This window comes from Podarcis gaigeae (genome assembly GCF_964106915.1).
Source record: "Podarcis gaigeae genome assembly, chromosome: 5".
Lineage (NCBI taxonomy): Eukaryota > Metazoa > Chordata > Lepidosauria > Squamata > Lacertidae > Podarcis > Podarcis gaigeae.
The window spans coordinates 3035555-3057684 of NC_139681.1; the positions used below are offsets into that span (position 1 = coordinate 3035555).

At 44.7% G+C, this 22130-nt stretch overlaps 1 protein-coding gene across 3 annotated transcripts in view; it reads right to left on the reverse strand.

The window, feature by feature from the left end:
- The window catches only part of FBLN1 (fibulin 1), a 55608-nt gene extending 34701 nt beyond the window's left edge, over nucleotides 1–20907 (reverse strand). Inside the window, exons 1-9 of one of the 3 annotated variants that reach the window (XR_014564191.1) lie at nucleotides 20193–20875; nucleotides 13167–13266; nucleotides 10072–10204; nucleotides 7937–8105; nucleotides 5535–5594; nucleotides 4251–4352; nucleotides 2135–2266; nucleotides 1463–1600; nucleotides 1093–1236 (exon numbers count right to left, since the gene is read on the reverse strand). Coding sequence is in view for 2 of the 3 variants with exons in the window: in XM_083738749.1 (XP_083594875.1) it covers nucleotides 1093–1236; nucleotides 1463–1600; nucleotides 2135–2266; nucleotides 4251–4352; nucleotides 5535–5594; nucleotides 7937–8105; nucleotides 10072–10204; nucleotides 13167–13266; nucleotides 20193–20259 (1045 nt within the window). In the remaining variant the exon portion in view is untranslated. Of the gene's footprint in view, nucleotides 1–1092; nucleotides 1237–1462; nucleotides 1601–2134; nucleotides 2267–4250; nucleotides 4353–5534; nucleotides 5595–7936; nucleotides 8106–10071; nucleotides 10205–13166; nucleotides 13267–20192 lie in introns of all 3 variants that reach the window. The other 2 variants (XM_083738749.1, XM_083738750.1) reach the window with 2 other exon arrangements.
- Nucleotides 20908–22130: the final 1223 nt, after the last annotated feature.

Here is a 22130-nt window from a genome sequence, read left to right on the forward strand (position 1 = left end):
TGGGACTGTTCTTGACCTTTTGTGAGCTATTGTAACTTGGCATTTTATTGCTTGACTGTGTTGATTCCTTTGCAAATATTAATGTTGATTACACACCCAAGGAAACATTCTATAATGCAGCAGACTCCAGCAAAATTTCCATTTATGTTGAAGTGAGTACGTTGAAGAAGCTTTTGTTGAACAGTCAAGCAAACCTGTAAAAAAATTCAAAGCCTTTCTCTGCATTTTGTCCAAGTCCTGCGCACTACAGGTGGACAAGGCCATGCAAATTGCAATGCAAAAAGCTTATTCTTAAGATGCCAGGTTTTCAAGACTCCAAAGATCTGTCTAATACCTGATCCATGGGTCCACTGAGTACTGCTCAGAGAAACCTGAGGAACAAGGGGGACTATGCAATCCTTGGGCTGGAAACTCTCCAAGAAAACAGAACCAAAGCTTAGGCATAGATTCCAGCCTAATAATTGTAGGCAGGGCTGGGGATCAGTGCACAGCCACTAATAACTCTTGGGCTGAGAGAGACAGCACATACCATGGAACCCTGCTCTGTCTGGGTGGCCCTGTGTTTCACAGCACTTTTGCTCCCACGGTTCCGAAGCTTCTTTGACCTCTGCCCTGTGGGGCAATCACTTGGGTAGGTATTACACAGCTCCTTAGAGTTTTATAAAACAGCCTTTGGGGTCCTAAATATTTATTTAGGAATGTTATATAGCACTCAAGATTTTTTAGCAAAAAAATCTCTTGGAAAATAGCAGAAGTGAAAATGACATTAAAAAGACTGTTGTGGCTCAGCTCTATTCTAAAATATGGCAATTTTTAAAAGGAAACAAAACAAAAAGGAGGGTGTGAGCATCATTTCTTTATGTAATGGACATTTAAGTACTTTTTCATGCAACACCCACAGGTTGCAGTAGTGGCTTCCGGCTTAGGTGGCTGTTTGTGAACAGGTACATCAACAGCGGAACTGAGCTTCTGTGTCCAGAGGCAATATACCAGGGAGCACCAACGGCAGGGTGGCTGTCACCATGCCTGACCTCTCCAGGGGCATCTCTCCAGGAGGAAGGATGCAGGGTTAAATGGACCTTTTGTACCAACCTACACATCTTGTGCCTTCTTCATTTAGATGGTAGCCTCGCCCACAGTTTGGCACATTCCTCTGGCAAGCGTAAGATCCATCCGTGTTGATGCAAGTCTGTCCAGCAGGACAAGGTGCGTTCGCACTCAAGCATTCATTGATATCTACAACAGTACAAACATTAAATTAAAAGGGAAACTTTTAAGAGCAGAACACCAACCTTAAAATCTTAACTGAGCATGCTCCCTTGAAAAGACAAAGCATAGGCAGGGACAGCATAAACAGAGGAAATATCCCAGTGGCAATAGTGGGGCAGCTGTAACAGCAGCTAGCCTCTCAGGAATGACATGCAGTTCAATGGTACTGGCTTTCAGGCGCAACATGCCTTACCAATACAGTTGCCCAGTGCATCTTGTATAAAGCCGCTCCTGCACTGTTGCTTGGGTCGGCAACGGAAGGATCCTGGAGTATTCTGACAGATAAAATCGGGGAGGCAGTTATGAGTATCAGTCTCACACTCGTCAATATCTGGTACATCACAAAAGAAAGAATTTGTTAGCGTAAGGTCTTGCAGAGCCATCTTGTCATGCTTCAGACACAAGAAACATTTAAGCAAATCAGACCAAATGTGGGTTTTTTAATTATTATTCTAAAGGTATAACCACACTGCAGGATTAAGGTAGAACTAGGTGTTATAGCAGCAAACATGTGGTGCCAAAGCCACATTAGTCACTATAACAGGAATCAAGCTGGCAAAGGGCTACACTTTTAAGGACTAACAGTTAAGAGGACTTATCCTGCCTACGCTACTCTGAAAATGCTCCCCAAATTCATTTTCACCTCAGCTGGGTGGGCTTCTAATTTCAGAGCCCAGCATGAGAAACGGTGTCCCGCTTTGTAGCATACACTACAGCAAACACTAGTGTACATGTGGCAAACAAGCTTCCTGCATTATGTGTGAACTGGGCCTAACACAGCAAATTTCAAGAGAACAGGATACATTAGTAGTGGCTAAGAACTACAGCAACCATCTATCTCTCTTGTGAGAAGTCTGAAACATACCTTTGCAAAGGTTGTTCTCCGTCAGTTCATAACCAGTCCCACAGCTGGTCTCCCGCTGACAGCGGAAAGATCCTGCTGTATTGATACAAATTTGTCCAATGGCACAAGGGTTGGTAAGGCATTCATTCATATCTAGAAATAATCAAGGGGGAAATATGTGAAACGGCAACTTTGTCATACCATACGACCATCAGGAAGTCAGAGAATGCTCGCTGGTGTTCAGGAAGTAGGCAGTGTGTATGATTAGACTCTCAAAGTAACAAAAACTTGTTTCTCATGTAATATTCACAAAAGAAAGAGGCAAAACTAAACTTGACGAAGAGAGTCATTCTTCTCCTTTTTGGTTAGATACACTTTATGTCCCTCCAGTTTCCCCAGCTCTGCTGACCTCCTGCCAATCTCATGGCAGTTTCTTCAGAGGAAAAGAATCAAATTCCACACACTGCTACTAATCCTCAGCAAAATACACCTCATGCCACAACATCCCATCCTGTGGATTCCCTACTGCCTGCATGCGCTGCACAGCCCTGGCTGATGCTGGTGGCGCTGGTGGCGCTGGTCGGAGCAAGAAAATGCACAACATAATGATTTCTGCTTTCCCAGAGCTAAGAAAGCTAACCAAAATAACTGAGCCACAGTTTGTCTGAACTCAATCTTAACTAAAAGTTTATTCTTTTATCCCTCTTGTCCTTTCATAAATGTGCAAGTTGCCTATTTCCTCCTATTCAGTTGAAAATCTGCATCTCATTATTCAACTGCAAAAGACCCAGTGCATATAACGGAACTCAGTTACACCCAGTATGTAATAATAGTTTAATTAGCTTTTAAACAATTATCTTATATATGTTTTTAGCTTTCGGTGTTTTATCCATGTTGATTCAGTTTTTGTAAGATGCCTTGAGTCCCGGTTCTAGGGAAAAGATGGGGTGATGATGATGATGATGTAATATTCCTTCTGTCCCTAGTGCCAAAGATTTTTCTGATCAATTTCAATTCATGTTTGCTGCAGTCCTGACACCCTGCACCCCCAGTGCATATATTAGCCTCCTATTCAGCCAAATCCTATGCCAAGTTAGCTTTCAGGGATTTGGGTCTGCCTATCTTGGTCACATGTTACATTTGCCACGTGAGAGCAGGCAAGCCATGAGAAATTCTGAAAGCTCCTGTAGCAGCCAGAGAAAGCTACACAACACCGGAAGGAGCAGGGAAAATTAGCTTCTACACAGAGATATAAGGTGAGACAAATAAGGGATGAAGAAAAGGGGCCAGTAGCTGATCCTTCACTGTATGTGTTGTGTGTGTGTGCACGTCATTTCTATCCTGGGCAGTATTCTCCATTTCTTAGTGTAATAGGTGGAAATTTAGGAGACCTGGGTTCAAATCCTTACTCAGCTACAACTATTACTGAGCTACCTTGGACCAGTCACTGGTTCCCTATTTTCAAAAAACCAAGTTCCTTGAAGGAAGGTGGGCTGCAAGAAATGAAGCATGGAAAGAATCCCCCTTGAGGTAATAGGTTGCCCCTGCACAGCTCCACAGTCTCTCTCTAAAGCCATGACTTCAAACCTAATGGCTTTAGGGAGAGAGAGGAAGTATAAGGCACCTGCACTGTCTGTTCTTCCCTGCAACATCTAAAGCCCCTCATGGGCCGTACTCTTACTGATCTAATAACCTGTAGCTAGGATGAACCACCCCAGGCAGTAGGAGAGTATTTTTCATCAGACACACACACACACACACACACACACACACTGCTGCATATAGAAAACTAAATGGCAGCAAGAAGTGTTGCAGCATCACTTTCCAAGTGAGTTTTCTCTGTGCACGATTGCTCTTTTATGAAGGAGCACTCAGTGCAGCAAGTTCACACCTGCATACTGAAGTGGTATTGCTGAGATATACAGGCTTTCTGCTTCACCAAGAACAAGACTTTAGTGCTGCCCTAAACACAGCGATACGATGTGTGCACAAACTCACTCTTATGTTCTGTTCCTCTCTTGATTTACTCCGCAAGCTTACTTTGAGTACTTGAACAGCTGGACACACATAGCCAGAGTTATTTCTCTAAATAAAGGACAAAACTATAAAAGAAAAGCAAACGGCAACCTTTCTTTACCTTCGCAAGTGAAGCCATCAGGCTGAAGCTGGTAGCCCATGAAGCAAGAGCAGAGAACACTTGAGCCGGAGTCCCTGCATTGCTGGGTGCAAGGGCCGCCTCCTGAGAAGGACAACAGCAGAAGATAGCTAGTTCTTTTAAAGTTCATCATTGAGAAACCCAAAGACCAGCATCAAGCATTTGCCCTTTAACAGTATTGTATCTTCCTTAATTTCTTTTGGAGAAAGCAAACAATTAACTACAAATTAGTGGTTCAAAACCAGAACAGAATACTCTGTGTTTCCACTATTATGTGTATCCTGAACTTGCATTGTTCAGTCAAGGTAAGCCCAAAATGGAAAGAGGGATCTGTGAATGGGATGGTTGCCATCATTCATGAATTCATCGAATTGTAGAGTTGGGACACCAAGGATCATCTAGTCCAACCCCCTGCAATGCAGTGCACATGAAATGGCAACACTGACTATAGCTAGCAGTCTGCATGCATTGCCAACAAAATAGAGCTAAGCTGCTGTGGAGGACTTGTGCCTTGTGCCTTCTACACAGCCCACTCAACCAAAAAATGGTAGACAATATTAATTTTACAGGGTGCCTGACTAAAGGCTTGAGAGTGACATTAGTATTAGGAGCAAACTATGGGACGCAGGTGGCGCTGTGGGTTAAAGCCTCAGCGCCTAGGACTTGCCGATCGAAAGGTTGGCGGTTCGAATCCCTGCGGCGGGGTGCGCTCCCGCTGCTCGGTCCCAGCGCCTGCCAACCTAGCAGTTCGAAAGCACCTCCGGGTGCAAGTAGATAAACAGGGACCGCTTACCAGCGGGAAGGTAAACGGCGTTTCCGTGTGCGGCTCTGGCTCGCCAGAGCAGCAATGTCACGCTGGCCATGTGACCCGGAAGTGTCTCCGGACAGCGCTGGCCCCCGGCCTCTTGAGTGAGATGGGCGCACCAACCCCAGAGTCTGGCAAGACTGGCCCGTATGGGCAGGGGTACCTTTACCTTTACCTTATGCAATATGGACAAATGCAGTAGAGCTGGGGTGGCTCAGTCAATAAAGCAAGACACCCCTAATCTCAGGCTCATGGGTTCGGGCCCCATGTTGGGCAAAATATTTCTGCATTGCAGGGGTTAGACTAGATGACCCTTGTGGTCCCTTCAACTCTACAATTCTATGATTGTAGTGGTTTCTCATTGAGCTAGGAGGCCTCTGAACAGATTCAGTCACAAACTCACAAGCTGGTCTGACAAACAGCTTCTCTCTCTCAGCCCTCCCCCCAAATTAGTAAATTACCTCTGCAGCGGTCATTAAGGTAATGATCCTCATTATCAACTTCCACTGGTGATGCTGCATCTCAAGGGAGAAAAAAGCCAAACATCAGGAGAGTGAGTCAGAAAGGTCAAGCCTGCTAAAATAAAATGGCCCTTTGTCCTGTTATTTGGAATGGATCTTGATGTACGAAGTCTTGTTTATGACTCTGTTTTAAATCTGAGGTTTATATGACCATTTGTAACAGGTCAATTACCACACAGTGACTCCTGCCAGACATTTTCTCGTAGAGATGCTTTTTAAGGGTACCTCCCAAGATAGTTGGATTTAGGTCAAATCTGCCTCAGAGTGAAAATGTTATCTGTAGTCCTATTCCATCCAGAGTTTTGTAAATGTGGTTGTTAGTTCCTCAACTGCTGTCTGGCCTAGATTTTTAGTTGCTGAGGCTAACTCATTACATGCTGTCTCAGGAAAGGCATTGTCTAAATGTCTTTGACTGAGAATTAAACAAGGACAAGGGGTCATCAAACAGGTCCTTGACTGAGAATTGCCATGAACCTCAGCCACACGGGTTGCTTCTAAATATTTGCAGATGCAACTGAAGTTAAAATGACTCCAAAAGCAGACTCAGTAAGTATTGTTGAACATCAACAGAGTTATTTAGTAACAGAGTTATTTGAGTTATAATGTTTTAAAAATAGATTTGTTTTGTTTTGTTTTTTCCACTCTGTATGCTCCTTTCTCACAAATGGACTGAATGGTTCTGAATTAAGTGTCTGTAGGCTAGGCAAGGAGAGCAACAAAACAGTAACAAAAACAACATTTTGTGAGGTCACTTTGACCACTAGCACTTCCATGTTCTTTTTGTTTCTCTGGCATCTCATGAGATTTAAGGGCGGGAGATTGGGACGCCACATGGCAATGCAAGCCTCATAATGGTTAAGGATTACCTAGAACATGGAGTTCCCGGTGGAGTACAGGATCAGGTTTAAGGTGCTGGTTTTAACCTTTAAAGCCCTATACGGCCTAGGACCCTCGTACCTACGGGACCGCCTCTCCTAGTATGCGCCACAGAGAAATTTACGGTCTGCAAATAAAAACATCCTAAAGATCCCAGGCCACAGAGAAGTTAGGCTGGCCTCAACTAGAGCCAGGGCTTTCTCGGCCATGGCTCCAATCTGGTGGAACGCTCTGTCACAAGAGACTAGGGCCCTGCGGGACCTGACATCTTTCCGCAGGGCCTGCAAGACAGAGCTGTTCCACCAGGCCTTTGGTCAGGGCGCAACCTGACCCCCTCCTCTGGCAATCTGCACAGAATTTTGCTTGATGGTTGCCATTAATTTGATCTTAATTTGATTTTAATTAATTTTATAATGAATGTTTTTAGAATGTTGGACTATTTTGATTGTTGTTAGCCGCCCTGAGCTCAGCTTCACCTGGGGAGGGCAGGATATAAATAAAATTTATTATTATTATTATTATTATTTAGATAAAAGAGAAGCTTTTTTACTTCTTTCAGCATTGCTGTAGCACATTGAAACTCCAGCTATTGGCAGAGAGAGAAACAAAACACTGACCGATGGCTTGTGCAGTTGTGAACCACACCAACAGCAGCAACCTGATCAAGCAACTTTTGAAGGTGTTATTTAGGAACACACAGATATCTCATAGAGCAACCACAGAAGTGGCAGTTTGCTGCCCACTAAGGCTGTGTCGACATGAACCTGCTTGCAGAAAATGTTTTTTTTCTTAACCCAGAATCATTCATGCTCATTTTCAGCATTCTCCTTTCAAGCTAATTGATTCTAGATGTGTTCACAAGGGTGATGTGCTTACTTGGCATGCATGTGAAAGCCCTTCCCTTGGTGAGGTTATCCATGAAGAAGGAAGTGGTGACTGTGGTCTTGGTATATACCCATCCACAATGTCATTGGGCAGCCATGGATACATACCTCCCTCACAAGGTCCATTGCGCATTGCTCTGAGTTTTACAAGAATGGCTCCTCTAGGGCAGTAGCTTTCAATGCACTGTTCAGGGGTGATGCTGGAGCCCCCAACACCGTCTTGTCTTTGGTGTGTGCATCAGCAGAAAGTGAAGCAATGATGAAGCCTCATACCTGGCCACTCCTTCAGGTGAGCTAAGTATGTACTCAGGTGTGTAAACTAGGCCAGGATCTGCCCCTAAAACCCTTGCAATGCACAGAGATGCAATGTGGAAATGCCCAAGCAAGACAAGCTGATTTGGAAGGTGTTCCCTGAAGGTAGACAACTTCAAAACCCCAGCTCTGAGACATCAACCATTTCTGCACATGGTGAATTCCTAGCACTATCTCATTAAATCTCATTAGTTCTGAACTGAACTACATCTGAAATAATTCCCCTCTACGTATTTCAAACATAAAGTTCTGCAGGGGGGTGTAACTTACCTAGTTCTTTGTTAGGATCATCAACAATTAACGTGTCAGAGTTTTCTTGCCCCTCAACACAGCAAGCTCGGAAGACCAAACCACACTGGTATCCCATCAGGAGGCTCTGCTCACAGCTGTTCCCTTGCTTTTGGGCCACCTTCCCCATAAAGCAGCAATAACAACATTTCTGCCAAAACGCAATACAGACATTATCAATGAGCTTTATAGTATTGTAGTAGCAGCCACATTCAGGTTCCTTTTTGCAGAACAGTGGCCCCTCAGGTTGGATGCTACTCTAAACCATGTCCTCTCCTCTTTCCCTCAGTCTCCTCCCCTCCCCTGGTGTTCATCACATCATGTATTTATTTTAAAAATATTTCTATATGGATATAAGTTCTCATAATGTATTTTTGGGGGGGTCTCTGGGGAAATTGAAAGGAGCTGTTATGTAATGTAATGTAATGTAATGTAATAAGAATAATTTGTATTACATTTCCCAACATATATTTCACAAACAACCAAAAGTCAGCCTGTGGCATATTTCATACATTACCAAAGGCCCATATGTTGCTCTCAGTCCAGTGCTTCCCTACAGAATATTTTTTCTCTCATACTCCATACATTATTTTTGCTTCTTTGATGCCCACTTAATACATATACAAGAACAGATCTTAACTATGACTTAAAAAAATAAATCTTCATATAAACACAATAGGGGAGAAATGGCTAATCCCATTTTGATGGACAGTAGAGATAAATAATATAAATGACTAGTATGCATGTCGGCTGTATCCAACTGTGCTATCCCCACCCCCAAAGATGGCTGTGGCTGGTGGACAAGTTGTAGGTTAGGCTCGGACGAAGCACTGAAATAACAGCAGCCCTTTGCCACTCCTCTAACCTCCTCAACATCCATGGATACTCAACTCATGCTGAGATGTCAATGCAACGAGATTTTCCCCACCTTCACCACCAACTGCTGCGTGTCACTACAGGGGAAACTCTCGATGTGCTGAGGATCCCAATTATTTTCATTTATTACATTTAAATCTTGCCTTTGTTCTGTGATGGGCACCAAAGTAGTCTCCCATCTGGCTCCTGACCAGATTCAGACCTGCTTAGTTTCACTCAGGTTGGTGCATTAATCTATTTCACGCCCTAGAACCAATTCTGGGACACAGGGAAGGTTATTTTGGGTAGCTGCCACACATTAGCCATAATAGTTAGTTCCAGTATAAGAAAGAGCAGCATAAAGCTTTGTAATCTCAACAATGGGTGATATTGCCAATTAGCAAACACCAGCTCATCGAGAAGCAAACATTGTGCTAACGGTACATTAAGGAGTTGCCACAAGAGGGCTCTTGCTTGTTGACTTAAACAATGTTGTAGGCGGAAGTATATAGGAAAACTTACGAATTACAATGTTTTAGAACACACCATTCATCTAATGTAGGGTACTGGCCGGGTACCTTAGGGCACACCCAACCTAGATGCTACACACTATAGGGGAATAAATATCATATCATATCATATCATATCATATCATATCATATCATATCATATCATATCATCATATATCAAAAGGTAAAGGTACTCCTGCCCGTACGGGCCAGTCGTGTCTGACTCTAGGGTTGCGCGCTCATCTCGCTTAAGAGGCCATGAGCCAGCGCCGTCCGAAGACACTTCCGGGTCACGTGGCCAGCATGACGAAGCTGCAGCTGGCGAGCCAGCACCAGCGCCGCACACGGAAACGCCGTTTACCTTCCCACTATAAAGCGGTACCTATTGATCTACTTGCACTTAGGGGTGCTTTTGAACTGCTAGGTGGGCAGGAGCTGGGACCGAACGACGGGAGCTCACCCTGCCGTGGGGATTCGAACCGCCGACCTTACGATCAGCAAGTCCTAGGCACTGAGGTTTTACCCACAGCGCCACCCGCGTCCCTTATAATATAATATAGGTATAATATAATAAAGGGCAAGTCTTCTTACTGAGGAGCTGATATGATTCCCAGAATGCCATGTTCCAGAAACACTGTGGAAAGCTAGACTCCAGGAGGTTTGAATACAATGCTGAATACAAAGAGGTTAAATTCTGAGCCTTAATTCAAGGCAAACGGTTGATATCAAATAATGGCAACTCTGAAATCTCACCTTAATGACTTTGTCTTCACAGGTAGTATTGCCTTCATTGGAATCACAGTCTTCATGCTTGCTGGCAATCGCTATTCCTGCTGTGCAACGCAGCTCTTCCAGTTGATTGAGGCAGCATTGTTCCTGAGCTATGCTACAAATAAGTAAAAAGAATGGGAGCGGAGGCGGGTGTGTCTGAGGCCAAGCACATAAAGGCTTGTATGGTAATATTTGCCTCAAGCCAAAATCTCAGCATCTTCAGACAGTCCACAAGCTGTAGCCAAGGCTTCTTTCTAATGGCTTGTGGTTTGTCTGGAGGAGACAAACCACGAGTCGAAGTTCAGACAAGGCACTAAGCCCAAACCATAGTTTAGCTTGCAGCAGCACAACAATAGCAAGACCAGAGGAAGAGCAAAGTGGTCATGATTTCCGCTTGAAGAGGTCGCTAAATTGTGGTTTGGCTTGGTGTTACATGTGACCTGGGCCAGTGAAATCTATATTTAGTTAGGCTTTACTGAGAGTTTAAAAGCAAAGTATGGAGAGGTAGGGAAACTGCCCTGAAGATGTTGATGATGATGATTAGTGTCGCACCTGCCCTGAGTTAGAAAAAACCATAGTTCTAAATTAGAATTTGACATCTGCTTTCAGCCAAGTATGGTTAGTATTCCACTTAGGGCAGCTTAGTGTGGGCAAGAGAAGTGGGGAGTGGGGGTTCACAAGAGAGCAGGGCAGAAGGATACATGAGCCTGAGTCGTGTCCTGATTTCTTAATCTTGGTTAAGAGCTCAGGAAACCATACATCTGCACCAAACCAGCTACACAACCTGATTTGTCGATAAAGTTTGGTTTTAGTTTAATTAAGGTTAGCTGGTGTAACACCCTCCAAATGTTCTTGGACTACAGCTTCCATCATCCATGACCATTGGCTATGTTAGCTATGGATGATGGGAATTGTAGTCCAACAACACCTGAAGAACTTCACACTGGCTCTTCCTGGTTTAGATACATACATAACACCAAGCAACATAATCTGTAGTTAAATGTTATGTTTTATATCCAGCTAAGTCACATGTAGAGCAGACCTACTGAAAGCAATGACTTGACAAACTAAGTGCATTGGTCTACTCAGAGTATAGCTTAGTTGGGTACAATTCTTGGACAGGGCATACCTCTCTTTCCCAACCCTCTCAATACTAACAGCATACTTTTTTAAAAAAGTAAGTCTTTTTTTAAAGCCAACCAAGAGATCTTTAAAGAAACAGAATTGTGGGCTTTTACTTCACCTCTTCATCAGATTTACAATTAGCAGAGAAAGCCTGCATTCCTGTTCATTAAATGAACTGTAGCTCCAGAACCCTTTCATGTTTTCTGCTATCCCCTCCAGAGGGTGAATGCTTAAAAACAGCATGAATTTCCTAACTGCATCAGGACTGCTCTTATTTCCCTTTCATTCATTTCCATAAAAACCATTCAAAGTGCAGGCTGTAACTTAAGCGGGGAAGTTCCTCTAGCACCAATCTAGTTTCAAGTGGTTGGGAGGGGAGTCCCTCACCTTCTCATTTCCATCATTTTCCAGAGAACATTGTGGTTAAATAAGGAACTTGCTAAGTTGGTATTTAGCATTTCAACATTAAATACAAAAGGAGGGACCTGCTGCTCTTTTCAACAAACTCATTTATGGAAATCAATTTGAACAGGGTGTTTACAGGGTACGTGTAAGCAATATCAGCCTAATTCTGTGTAAGGCAGTAAACCTATTCTAGCTCAGGTTTCTCTCTGATGTGCCAATTTTTCATCCCCAGAGGGATTTTAATGGGGGGGGGGGGGTTACACAGAGGAACACTCATTCTTAGTGGACCTCAGCTTCAATTTGTACAAGTGGTACAGTCAAGTCACAAATATACCACCTCGGCTAGGGGGTGGTGAGGTGGGCCCCTGCCAGGGGCACAGGCAATGAGGGGGCAAAATTGGCTTAAAAATATGTCCATAAATATTGATTATTGCCTCATAAGAAATGGTTTTAAATAGAGGGTGAATTGAATGGGGGGGTTGGAGGAGAGGCGGAAAGAAGAGCTAATTTGTCCATGGCTATGGGGCGCAATCGGGACAGTTCTGCCAGGGGCGCAAGATCACTCAGCTACTGCTCTAGCAACAAACGTGCCCATTATGTGACGTTAACGGAGTAGCAGTTGTAATAACCTAGGCCCAGGCGAAACCCGTGTGCTGGTGGCAATCTCATATGTGGAGTGGAGGAGTGAACTCCCCCCACATTACATCAAAATACATGAGTGACATGGAGCCCTGAATGCAGAGCCCGAAGGCACAGCAACTGGGTTTGCGTGATTTCTAGGCTAAAAGATCCTGCAAATGAGGGTCCATGCAGCCCCAAGATCACACATTCTTAGTTAAAACAGTTATACACCATGTTGACTATGTACAAAGTGACCTAAAAAAGTAAAAAAATCTTTAAAATGTAAAACACAGTTCAAGTAATAATAATATTTAATGAAGTATGACTACCCACCGGGGGACAAAATACTGCAATGCCATCCATATGGTGCCAGGGCCATGTGACTTGAGGCAGCAAGAGGAGCTCGGCTGCGTTCCTCAATTTGATTTCTCAACAGGATTTCCCCTTTTCCTGACCCCTGTGTATGTTTCATCTTTTTAAATTTTTATTGTTATTCAAGCAACTTCAAATCAAGTTAAGTTTTATCTGTCAACCATGTTGTGTAGGAGGCTGTATTCAATGCCAATATAAATGCAAAAATTCACCAAGTACTAGCAGACAGGATTGCAAAACACATTCTTTCCATTCTTAAAAAGAAATCAAGCCAGGACATCTACAATTACAAATGTGAAAAGCAAGACAACAAATATTTTCCCCAAAAAGGTTCTTTTCAGAGTGCTGTTTATAGATTGGGCAGGAGGCCCCTATCTTTCCACTAAAGACTACTATCATGGGAAGAAGTCCCAGGTCAGTGTCCGAAATGGGACCCTACAGTAGCAGTGAAGAGAAAACTTAGGACACTGGGCTTTCAAGGCCAATGCTTTATCCCAGAGGAGTAGTCTATCTGTTGCTATAACAACAAGCAAGCAAGCTGCTTTGAAGAATACCTGCATTCTTTGGAATCAGGATGTGATGGCAGAGAACTACAGTCTCTCTTCTGACTTGCCCATTCATATCCCTGTGAGCAGCAGCTCTCCACTGAAGTTTCTACAGAAAGAAAAATAAGTGTGTTTTAGAAGCACTCAGAAAATGACATTGAGGAAACATCTGTCCACCCTCCCTGCAGAGGCGGAGCTAGCTGCTCTGGCACCCAGAGTGGCAAACATGCTGTGCACCCAGGGGCGGGGCGAGTGGCGAGCGTCCCAGGGGGGCGGAGCTGCGATGTCACCCCCCCTCCCAGGGATGATGCCCAGGGCGGGCCACAGCCACCGCACCCCCTTCCTCCGCCGGATGACATAATGAGGGTGCAATGGAGGCAGCAAAGTATGCCACCTTTGCTGCCTTCACTGACACTACGAAGGTTCGACGATGAGCCCTCGCCAGTGTTCAGTTGCATTCAGCCGGACCTTTCTCCCACTTGCATTTAGGTTGTCTCCCAGCTTGTTTCCTTGCCCTAAACTCTGGAGTATACCAGGGAGCCAAACCTGAACCTATTGCCAACCAGCTTTCTTGAGTGACCTAATGAATGAAGAAAAATGTCTCAGTGGTCCTCTTTTAAACTGCTTTCAACTGTATATCTGAGATATAATCATAAAAATGCTGTTACTGCTCTTAGATTGAAATAATCCAGTTGGAGTAAGAATGTGGAAAAAGCACCCTAACACAACAGTAAAATCTTATGAATTCAAGATGAATTAAAAACTATTTTTAAATGAAAAATGCAGAAGTGAAAAGACAGAACACATGTGAGAAATTAAGGAATTTAAAATTACAAAGAAAAAGAATTTAACTATACAGCTGACAAATACATCAAAAGGGGAAAGAATACCAAAAAGAACTAAACTGGACAGACTGCAATCCTGAACACTGACATTTAAGCAGCCTAACTGTGCGCACATTGCAACCTTAGTTATTTGGACTTCAGATTATTTGTGGACAATGGCCAGGTCTAGCAAAATAAACACAGTTAATGAGCAACAGGACATACTTAATATTTCATGCACAAAAGTTCACTACACAGCAGGAACATTAGAACTAATAAACGAGTCACTCTAATTGTTATTTTTAAAAAATTATTGCAGTCTTACAACTGGTTCAAATCACTGTCTAGGCTGGCCAAAACTCCAGCTGAAAGAATTTCAGTGACACTGGATTAGACACAGTGGCGTCCAAACAAGAGGGCCAGATTTGATGAAGTGAAGGGCCATGAGGGCCAACCAAAGTTGTTGACAGTTGTTTTTAGGATTTTACCAGATTAAACGGACTGGCGGGCCAGATTAGGCCCCCAAAACAGACTTTGGACATGCCTGGATTAGAACGTCCATGCCTGGATTAGAACGTCCATGCCTGGAGTAGAACGTCAAATAATGCCTGGATTAGAACGTCAACGCCTAGATTAGAACGTCAACTAACTCCAATATGCAATACCAAGGTGTCAGTCAGTAGGCATTACAACAGCAGTCTTCCTTCTTTCATACCATTCGAAAATTATGAATATTCTGGTGCAAATCTTATGTCAAACTGCCCTTGACAGTTTTTGTTGTGTCTAAAATGTTGAAACTGATCAGATGACCTGAATTTACAATCTTGGCTGAGAGAAAAGTCTAGCCTTAAGAAAAAAGCAGACACTAATACTGCAGAAGAATTAGCCCCTTATCATATACAGTGGTACCTCGGTTTACAAACTTAATCCATCCCGGAAGTCCGTTCTTAAACCGAAACCGTTCTTAAACCAAGGCACACTTTCCCTAATGAGGCCTCCCGCCACCGGTGCCCTTCCACCGTTCAGCTTCCGTTCTTAGACCAAGGTAAAGTTCACAAACCAGGACACTACTTCCAGTTTTGAGGAGTTCGTAAACTGAATCGTTTGTAAACAGGACTGTTCTTAAACCGAGGTACCACGGTATGCATATCCAACAAAGCCACATATATTATAAATATATATCAAACAAACTGGGGGCCTTTCTCATGCTACCGAGGTTCACATACTTGAGCCAGCCTGGGTAGCCAGATAAAATTTGTGGTTGCAATGACCCCCAATAGTGGATGGTACAATCTTGCATCTAGTAGGGTTGCCATATGTCCTCTTTTTCTAGGACACATCCTCTTTTTCATGGATATGTAAAATGAGAGTCATCATAGTGATCCATAGTTAAAAGAAGTCGGCAAATGTGTCTTCAAAATACAGCAACCCAAGCATCTACTGCCATATTGAGTGCACCGAACAGAGAGCAAGCATGCAGATAACACATCTATTTCATGCTGAATGTCAGGAGCAGGTTGGCAATAAATCACAAGTTAACTCTTTATTCAAAGAAACATGGTCAACTCAGGAGGCCAGGCCTAGTGAGCACAGCAACTCATCCCGGTAGATTGTGCCCCTATGAGCCATTGTGGGGACTGAAGGTCGCCACCTTCCCACAGTTCCTTAAGTCTTCTCCTCCCCTGGGTCCTTCCCAGGCAACCTGAGACTTTGTCACCTTGTTTGTTTTTGCTTCACCCTCTTCATACCCCTTCTGGTTCTGAGACACCAGGTGGGAGGAGATCAGGTCACAGCAGGAGGGGGAGACCCCCTGGCTTCTTCACCAGCCAGACTCATCTCTGCCTCTTGGCCCCTCTCCTCTTGAGCCTCTGATTCTGCCTCTGATTCTGGACTGCTCTCTGCCACAGACTCTTCCTGCTCACTAAACCCTGTTACATTTCACCTTCTGATACCTTCTCCTCCCAGTCTTTTCCCTCTCACCATTCATCATCCTACTACTACCAATCCCCAGTCCTTGAGCCTTCATCTCATGGGAATTCTCCTGGAGGTTCCTCAGCATCCAGCCAGTCCACGACAGTGAACTTCCAAAACATTCAGAACATAATCTGCTTAGTGGTGGGCAATTCACCCCTAGTCTTGTGCTTCTCTGTTGACATTTCCTGAGCACCTGAGAAGCACAATGTAAATGTAGCAAATGAGGAAGGTGATGCTCCATCAGATGAGCAAATCTGTGGTTTGCCGACCTACCACACACCCCACACATTATTAAACCATCTTCAAGTGAGAAAGTAATGCCTTTATTAGATCCATGAAGTTATTGGCCTATATGTGGTAGTTACTATGACATCCCTCAATACTAGTCCCTTCAATTTAAAAATTGCAAATCAAACTGTCACATGGTGTGTTGAACTCTTCAACTTTCATATTCTGAAAATTGAGGGATGCTAAAAAGTTGTAACACAACTTGGGAATGCAAAAGATATTTTGGTTAAATTAATATAACTTTGTTTTGTAAGTAAAATATACATAAAATTGCACAGAAATCATTTAAAATGATTGCCAAGTATTTGTATATTATTATTATTATTATTATTATTATTATTAAGCATCACCTAACATTTTCAGAGGGATGCAGGTGGCGCTGTGGGTTAAACCACAGAGCCTAGGACTTGCCAATCAGAAGGTTAGAAGTTTGAATCCCCGTGACGGGGTGAACTCCCACTGCTCGGTCCCTGCTCCTGCCAACCTAGCAGTTTGAAAGCACGTCAAAGTGCAAGTAGATAAATAGGTACCACTCTGGTGGGAAGGTAAACGGTGTTTCCGTGTGCTGCTCTGGTTCTCCAGAAGCGGCTTAGTCAGGCTGGCCACATGACCCGGAAGCTGTATGCCGGCTCCCTCAGCCAATAAAGAGAGATGAGCGCCGCAACCCCAAAGTCGGCCACGACTGGACCTAATAGTCAGGGGTCCCTTTACCTTTTAACATTTTCAGAAGGTAAAATTAATATTAGTTGGTTTTCCAAAAGCAGTTTATATGTTTCTTCATCAAATTCAGACTTACCAAGCTAAATGCTGTCCAATCACAAAAACAATATTGGATTTGAATTCCTCACACCCAAAACATATTTTAAATACCCCCTCACTGAATAAATTTGCAAAAAATAAATTCCCCCCCCCCCTAAAATGATACGCCCTAATGGACTCTGCCATTTGACAGTACCAGCGGAGAAGAAAACCTGGGATTACAGTAGCGCCATTTACTCATCCTGTCCCCACACCTCCCTCACCAGCACACAGAGGGAGCAGGTGCATGGAAGGGGAAGCAGGACATCACCCACTGGACCAGCCTCAACAGCTATGCACTCAGCGCAATGCCTGAAATGAAAGCCTACATTCGTACAAATGTACGCCTATAACCCTCAGGGTTCCCGATCGCATGGAGAGTCTACCCATCAGCTGCCCCTTCAAATGTTGTGTTGAGTGCACAGAAGTTAGGGGTGAGTGGGCACATTCCTGTTGAGACCGTTCCTTTTCTCCTGCAGAGTACTATATGCATGGAGATCTATATCTAGAGAATCACAGACTTGTAGAGCTGGAAGAGAGACAAGGTCTAAGAATGTTTAGAGTGGCAGGATGGGAAAGGCCTTTATGAGCTCCAACCCAAAGCAGGAACAAATCATAGCCTCCAAAAACACAACTGCACAAGGTTGCTGTGATCTTTTTCCTGTTACAAACCATAAGCTCACCCATTAACCCCATCGCACACATTTCCAGATGGTTACTTGGCTATATTACTAAGCTGGCTGTTTTACGTACCCAGATGAACCAGTTTACAGGATTGTGCACTGGATGATTCACTCTTGACTGAAACCCTCATGATCAGTCTCAGGGGTCCGCTTGTAAAGTTGGAATTATTAACCTATCTGCCAGGGTTGTCAGAACAAGATGATGATAACTTTGGAATTCCTCAAACAACAAAGGTGCTTTGTAAATGCTTTGAATATGGGGTGTGGCCCTCATCTCCGCTTTCAGGTCGAGGGAGCAGGCATTTGTCTGCAGACAGCTTTCTGGGTCATGTGGCCAGCATGACTAAACTGCTTCTGGTGCAATGGGACACCGTGACAGAAGCCAGAGCGCATGGAAATGCCATCTATCTTCCTGCCACAGTGCTACTTATTTTTCTGCTCACGCTGGTCTGCTTTCGAACTGCTAGATATGTAGTCATTAGTTAGCAATGTGGCTCTGTGACCTCAAAGTCTTAAGTTGAAATGTCATCTCGGTCATGAACTTGCAAGGTGACTTTGCTGTCTCTCAACCACTGCACTGGAAACACGGGGGAAATAGCGCTGGCCCACCTCACAAGAGTAAGGATTACTGAGAAAGAAACTTATTTGAACCTTTCAGGTGCATGACAACATAAACAGTAAGTAGCATTAATCTTACCTGGGTCCTTCCTAGGTTATCTTCACAACCCCTCTGTGGATTAGACTGATTGCCCAAGACCAGCCAGTTAGCTTCAAATGTGAATGTAGACCTCCCAGAGGCCAACTCTAATACCCAACTACACTACACACTGCAGTGTAGTGCAGGGGGTTGGACTAGATGACCCTCAGGGTCCCTTCCGACTCTACAGTTCTATTATCCTAGTCTGGCTCAGGGGTGGCATTTGGGTCCACACTGAGGATTGCACACCAGTAGTACGCCTGGCCAAAGTGGCCAACTCACATTTCCTCTCCTATGTGCAGACACTAAGGCAACATCTAACTTTAAAATCGACCTGGTGAACTTGGAAGCTTATACCCCACACCAGAATTTTAGTCCTAATAAAGGGTCATTTTAATCTCATTAAATTAAAATATTCTAATGATCCAACAGTGGCTCAAGAGCCCCTGGGAGGCTGGCAGCCCAGGCCTCCCAGGAAGAACATTCTGGCAAAGGGAAGACCAGCCTGTTCCCAACCATCAACCAGGGGAGAGCAGCTGTGAGGAACTTTGCCTCCCCAGCCCTGTCAGACAGAGCACACAGCTCCACCTGCCCATAGCTCCGGGAATGCAGAGGGAATCCATAGGGAGACATTCTCCAGCCACAAACATCAGCCACATATGTGACACATGTACATGTGGAGGGTTTTTTCTGAGTTATTATAATCTGCTGCAAGCCCCCTTGAGAATCTACTTGTGTTTTTAATCTTAACAGAATCACAGTTTCCTCCAGAAAAATGCTTCCCCCCTTACACATCAGAAGGGCTTGAGAACCTGTGGTTCCTCAGACGTTGCTGGACTCCAACTCTCGTCAGCCAGCAGGGCAAATGACTGGGGTGACAGGAGCATCTGGAGGGCCACAGGTTTCCCCAAGGCAGAACATACAGATCAGCACCTAAACCTTCGTACATTTAACAGGGCCATACTCTTCCTTCTTCCACCACACAGAGAACACTGAATGTGCACCATGCCCTGATGGCGTAAACTGGGCATCTGTTTAACAGGGCATTTAGGAGGAATGCCTGGTTTACACTAGGGTCACACCCAGTGCTATTTTGCAAGAAAAAGAGGTGCCAGAACTCAACCTGAATGCTCCCCTGGTTCTCTTAGAATGGCAATGGCGCCCACCTGAGGGGGCAGGACCTGAGTTCCAGAGAGTTGCAGCTTGAAAAAAGCCCTGCTCACATCCACACTCGGAGCATGGATGACCAGAAAGGCAAAAGCATCTCTTATGCTTAAGTTATAAATAATGTTACACCTTACAGATTTATCAATTAGCATATTTACTCGGAAGTAAGCGGCACCACATAAGTGAGCAAGAGCTGGCTTCTGAAATGAATTTGTCTCCTCCTTTCTCCTTTCTGAAAATGTTTCTGAAATTTCCACGTATTGGGTCTCGTAAAGTAACCTCAAGGAAAAATAACTTCAGTCTCGTCGAAATCAACTACACTCAGAATAGGGCAGACTAGGGCGCTTTGGTTTAGTTGCAAGAAACTAGTAACCTGCACGCCAACTCGAGGGGCTTCAGTCCCCAGCCAGGCTCAATGATTAGAAGACACCCCCCCCCCCCAAAACACACACACACACACACTTTCCACGAGAGCAGACTCTCTTGCCCCGGGTCAAATCTTGGCTTTCCCAGCCCGTGGCGGGTGAGGGGGGAGGCAGCCGGTCTTCTCCTCGTCCTCGCCCCGCAATTCAAACATTTTGCAGCATTGCAGCTGTTTGCTTACCTTGCGCGCCGCACAAAGGCGCCGAAGCCAGAAAAAGGAGAAGCCGGATCCTGCGCAGATTCTCCATCAGTGAGCGGCGCGGAAGCGGCAGGAAGGGTCCCGGGAAGGAGAGCGCAGCAGCCGCAGGCAGGGGCTTCACTCTGGCTCGCTCCCTCCCTGGCCCTCTGTTTGAGTGTGAGTTGACTTTCTTGCTCCTACCTCGGCTAAAGTCCTCCTGGCCACTCAGGGCGGGTCGAGAAGGAAGGAGCCGGCGAGGATTACCCGCTACAAAGTAACTGTGTGAAGAGTTAATTTGCCGCCTTCCTGCCTTCCTTTCAATTATCCCGCTTGCAGACGTTTAAGGCGAAACATAGCCTGGAGGCGGGGCCTTTTAAAAGTCCTCTGCTGGATCCCGGGGTGGTCCTTCTCTCCCCCCCCCCCCCGGTTTTCTTCTTATTACAGAGTCTCAGTCTCTCTCTCTCTCTCTCTCTCTCTCTCTCTCTCTCTCTCTCTCTCAAGCAAAATCCCACATAAACAAAAAAGTGGGATGCCGGAAAAAGTCAAGGCCGCTTCCCAGCCGCTCAGTGGAAAGTTTAAAAGTCTCCGTTCTTCCTACAGATTGTCCTGAATGTACATGTCTTAATGGCTGAGAGAAAATCTGGAGCTGAAAAAAGGAGGCAAAGGAAGCGATGCAAAAATTCTCCAATTAAAGGACACTCGCTTAAAGGGTATCTCATTTTTATCTTATCCAAACAAGATGCAGAGTGATCTTTGGTCAAAAGGAGGATCTGGCCGGAGCCTGTCAGCCTCCCTCCGGCTGCGCTGTTTGTGTGGGGATTAGATTAACTGAGGGTCAAATGTTATTTCAATAAGAGCAGATGGTGCTGAGTCCTATTTGAAGAGAGGAGCTGCTTCCCAGGCATGCAGGTTACCCCCACCCCATTCCTCTAAGAGCGCTCTGGGCTTCCCATTTACACAGAACTCTAGTAATCATCCCAGGTGACCAGCAGTCAATGACTTACAAAACTGGACTGTTCTACATCCACATTTAATCTTCAACCAGTGAGCCCCAAAATATTGTAGTTAACTCGTTTAATGGTTTACTTGGAACTCTAAGATGTTATTATTATTATCATCATTACTTATATCTGGATGGTTTGTGAAGGCTCTATGAACTGCCATCTGATCAGACCAATGCCCCTCTCGTCCAGCTGTGGGCTGATTCCAAGCAATGCCTGGAGGGGACCATCTGCCTCTGCTGGTCCATGGACAATGCAATTAATATGGGTGCTGTTAACAACTGATAATTGCCTTCTATTGTTTCCCCCCTATTGTTATTTCATTACATTTTTTGTAAAATGACACCTTGCGCAAGGTGCCCCCAAATAGATCTTCACAAGTATGGATCTTCTCAATATTGCGCCGCCTCAGCTTGGTGCCTTCTAAATCTGGCACTGCTTTACCACATTGCACAGCGCAGAGAGTTGCCTGGTACAGGAAATCTAGTTCCAAAGGTTAAAGCAGGGGTCAGCAACCTTTTTCAGCCAAGGGCCGGTCCACCGTCCCTCAGACCATGTGGTGGGCCAGACTATATTTGGGGGGGGGGGGATGAACAAATTCCTATGCCCCACAAATAACCCAGAGATGCATTTTAAATAAAAGCACACATTCTACTCATGTAAAAACACCAGGCAGGCCCCACAAATAACCCAGAGATGTATTTTAAATAAAAGAACACATTCTACTCATGTAAAAACATGCTGATTCCCAGACCGTCGGTGGGCCAGATTTAGAAGGCAATTGGGCCGCATCTGGCCCACAGGCCTTAGGTTGCCTACCCCTGGTTAAAGGGTTGTTTAGTGGAGGCAGAAAGGAAATACAGAGATACCCGCTTGGTAGCAGTAGTGAGGACCAAGAAGGAGGTGCTGAGCTAGCTGTTTCACTTGTCTGCCCTCCTTC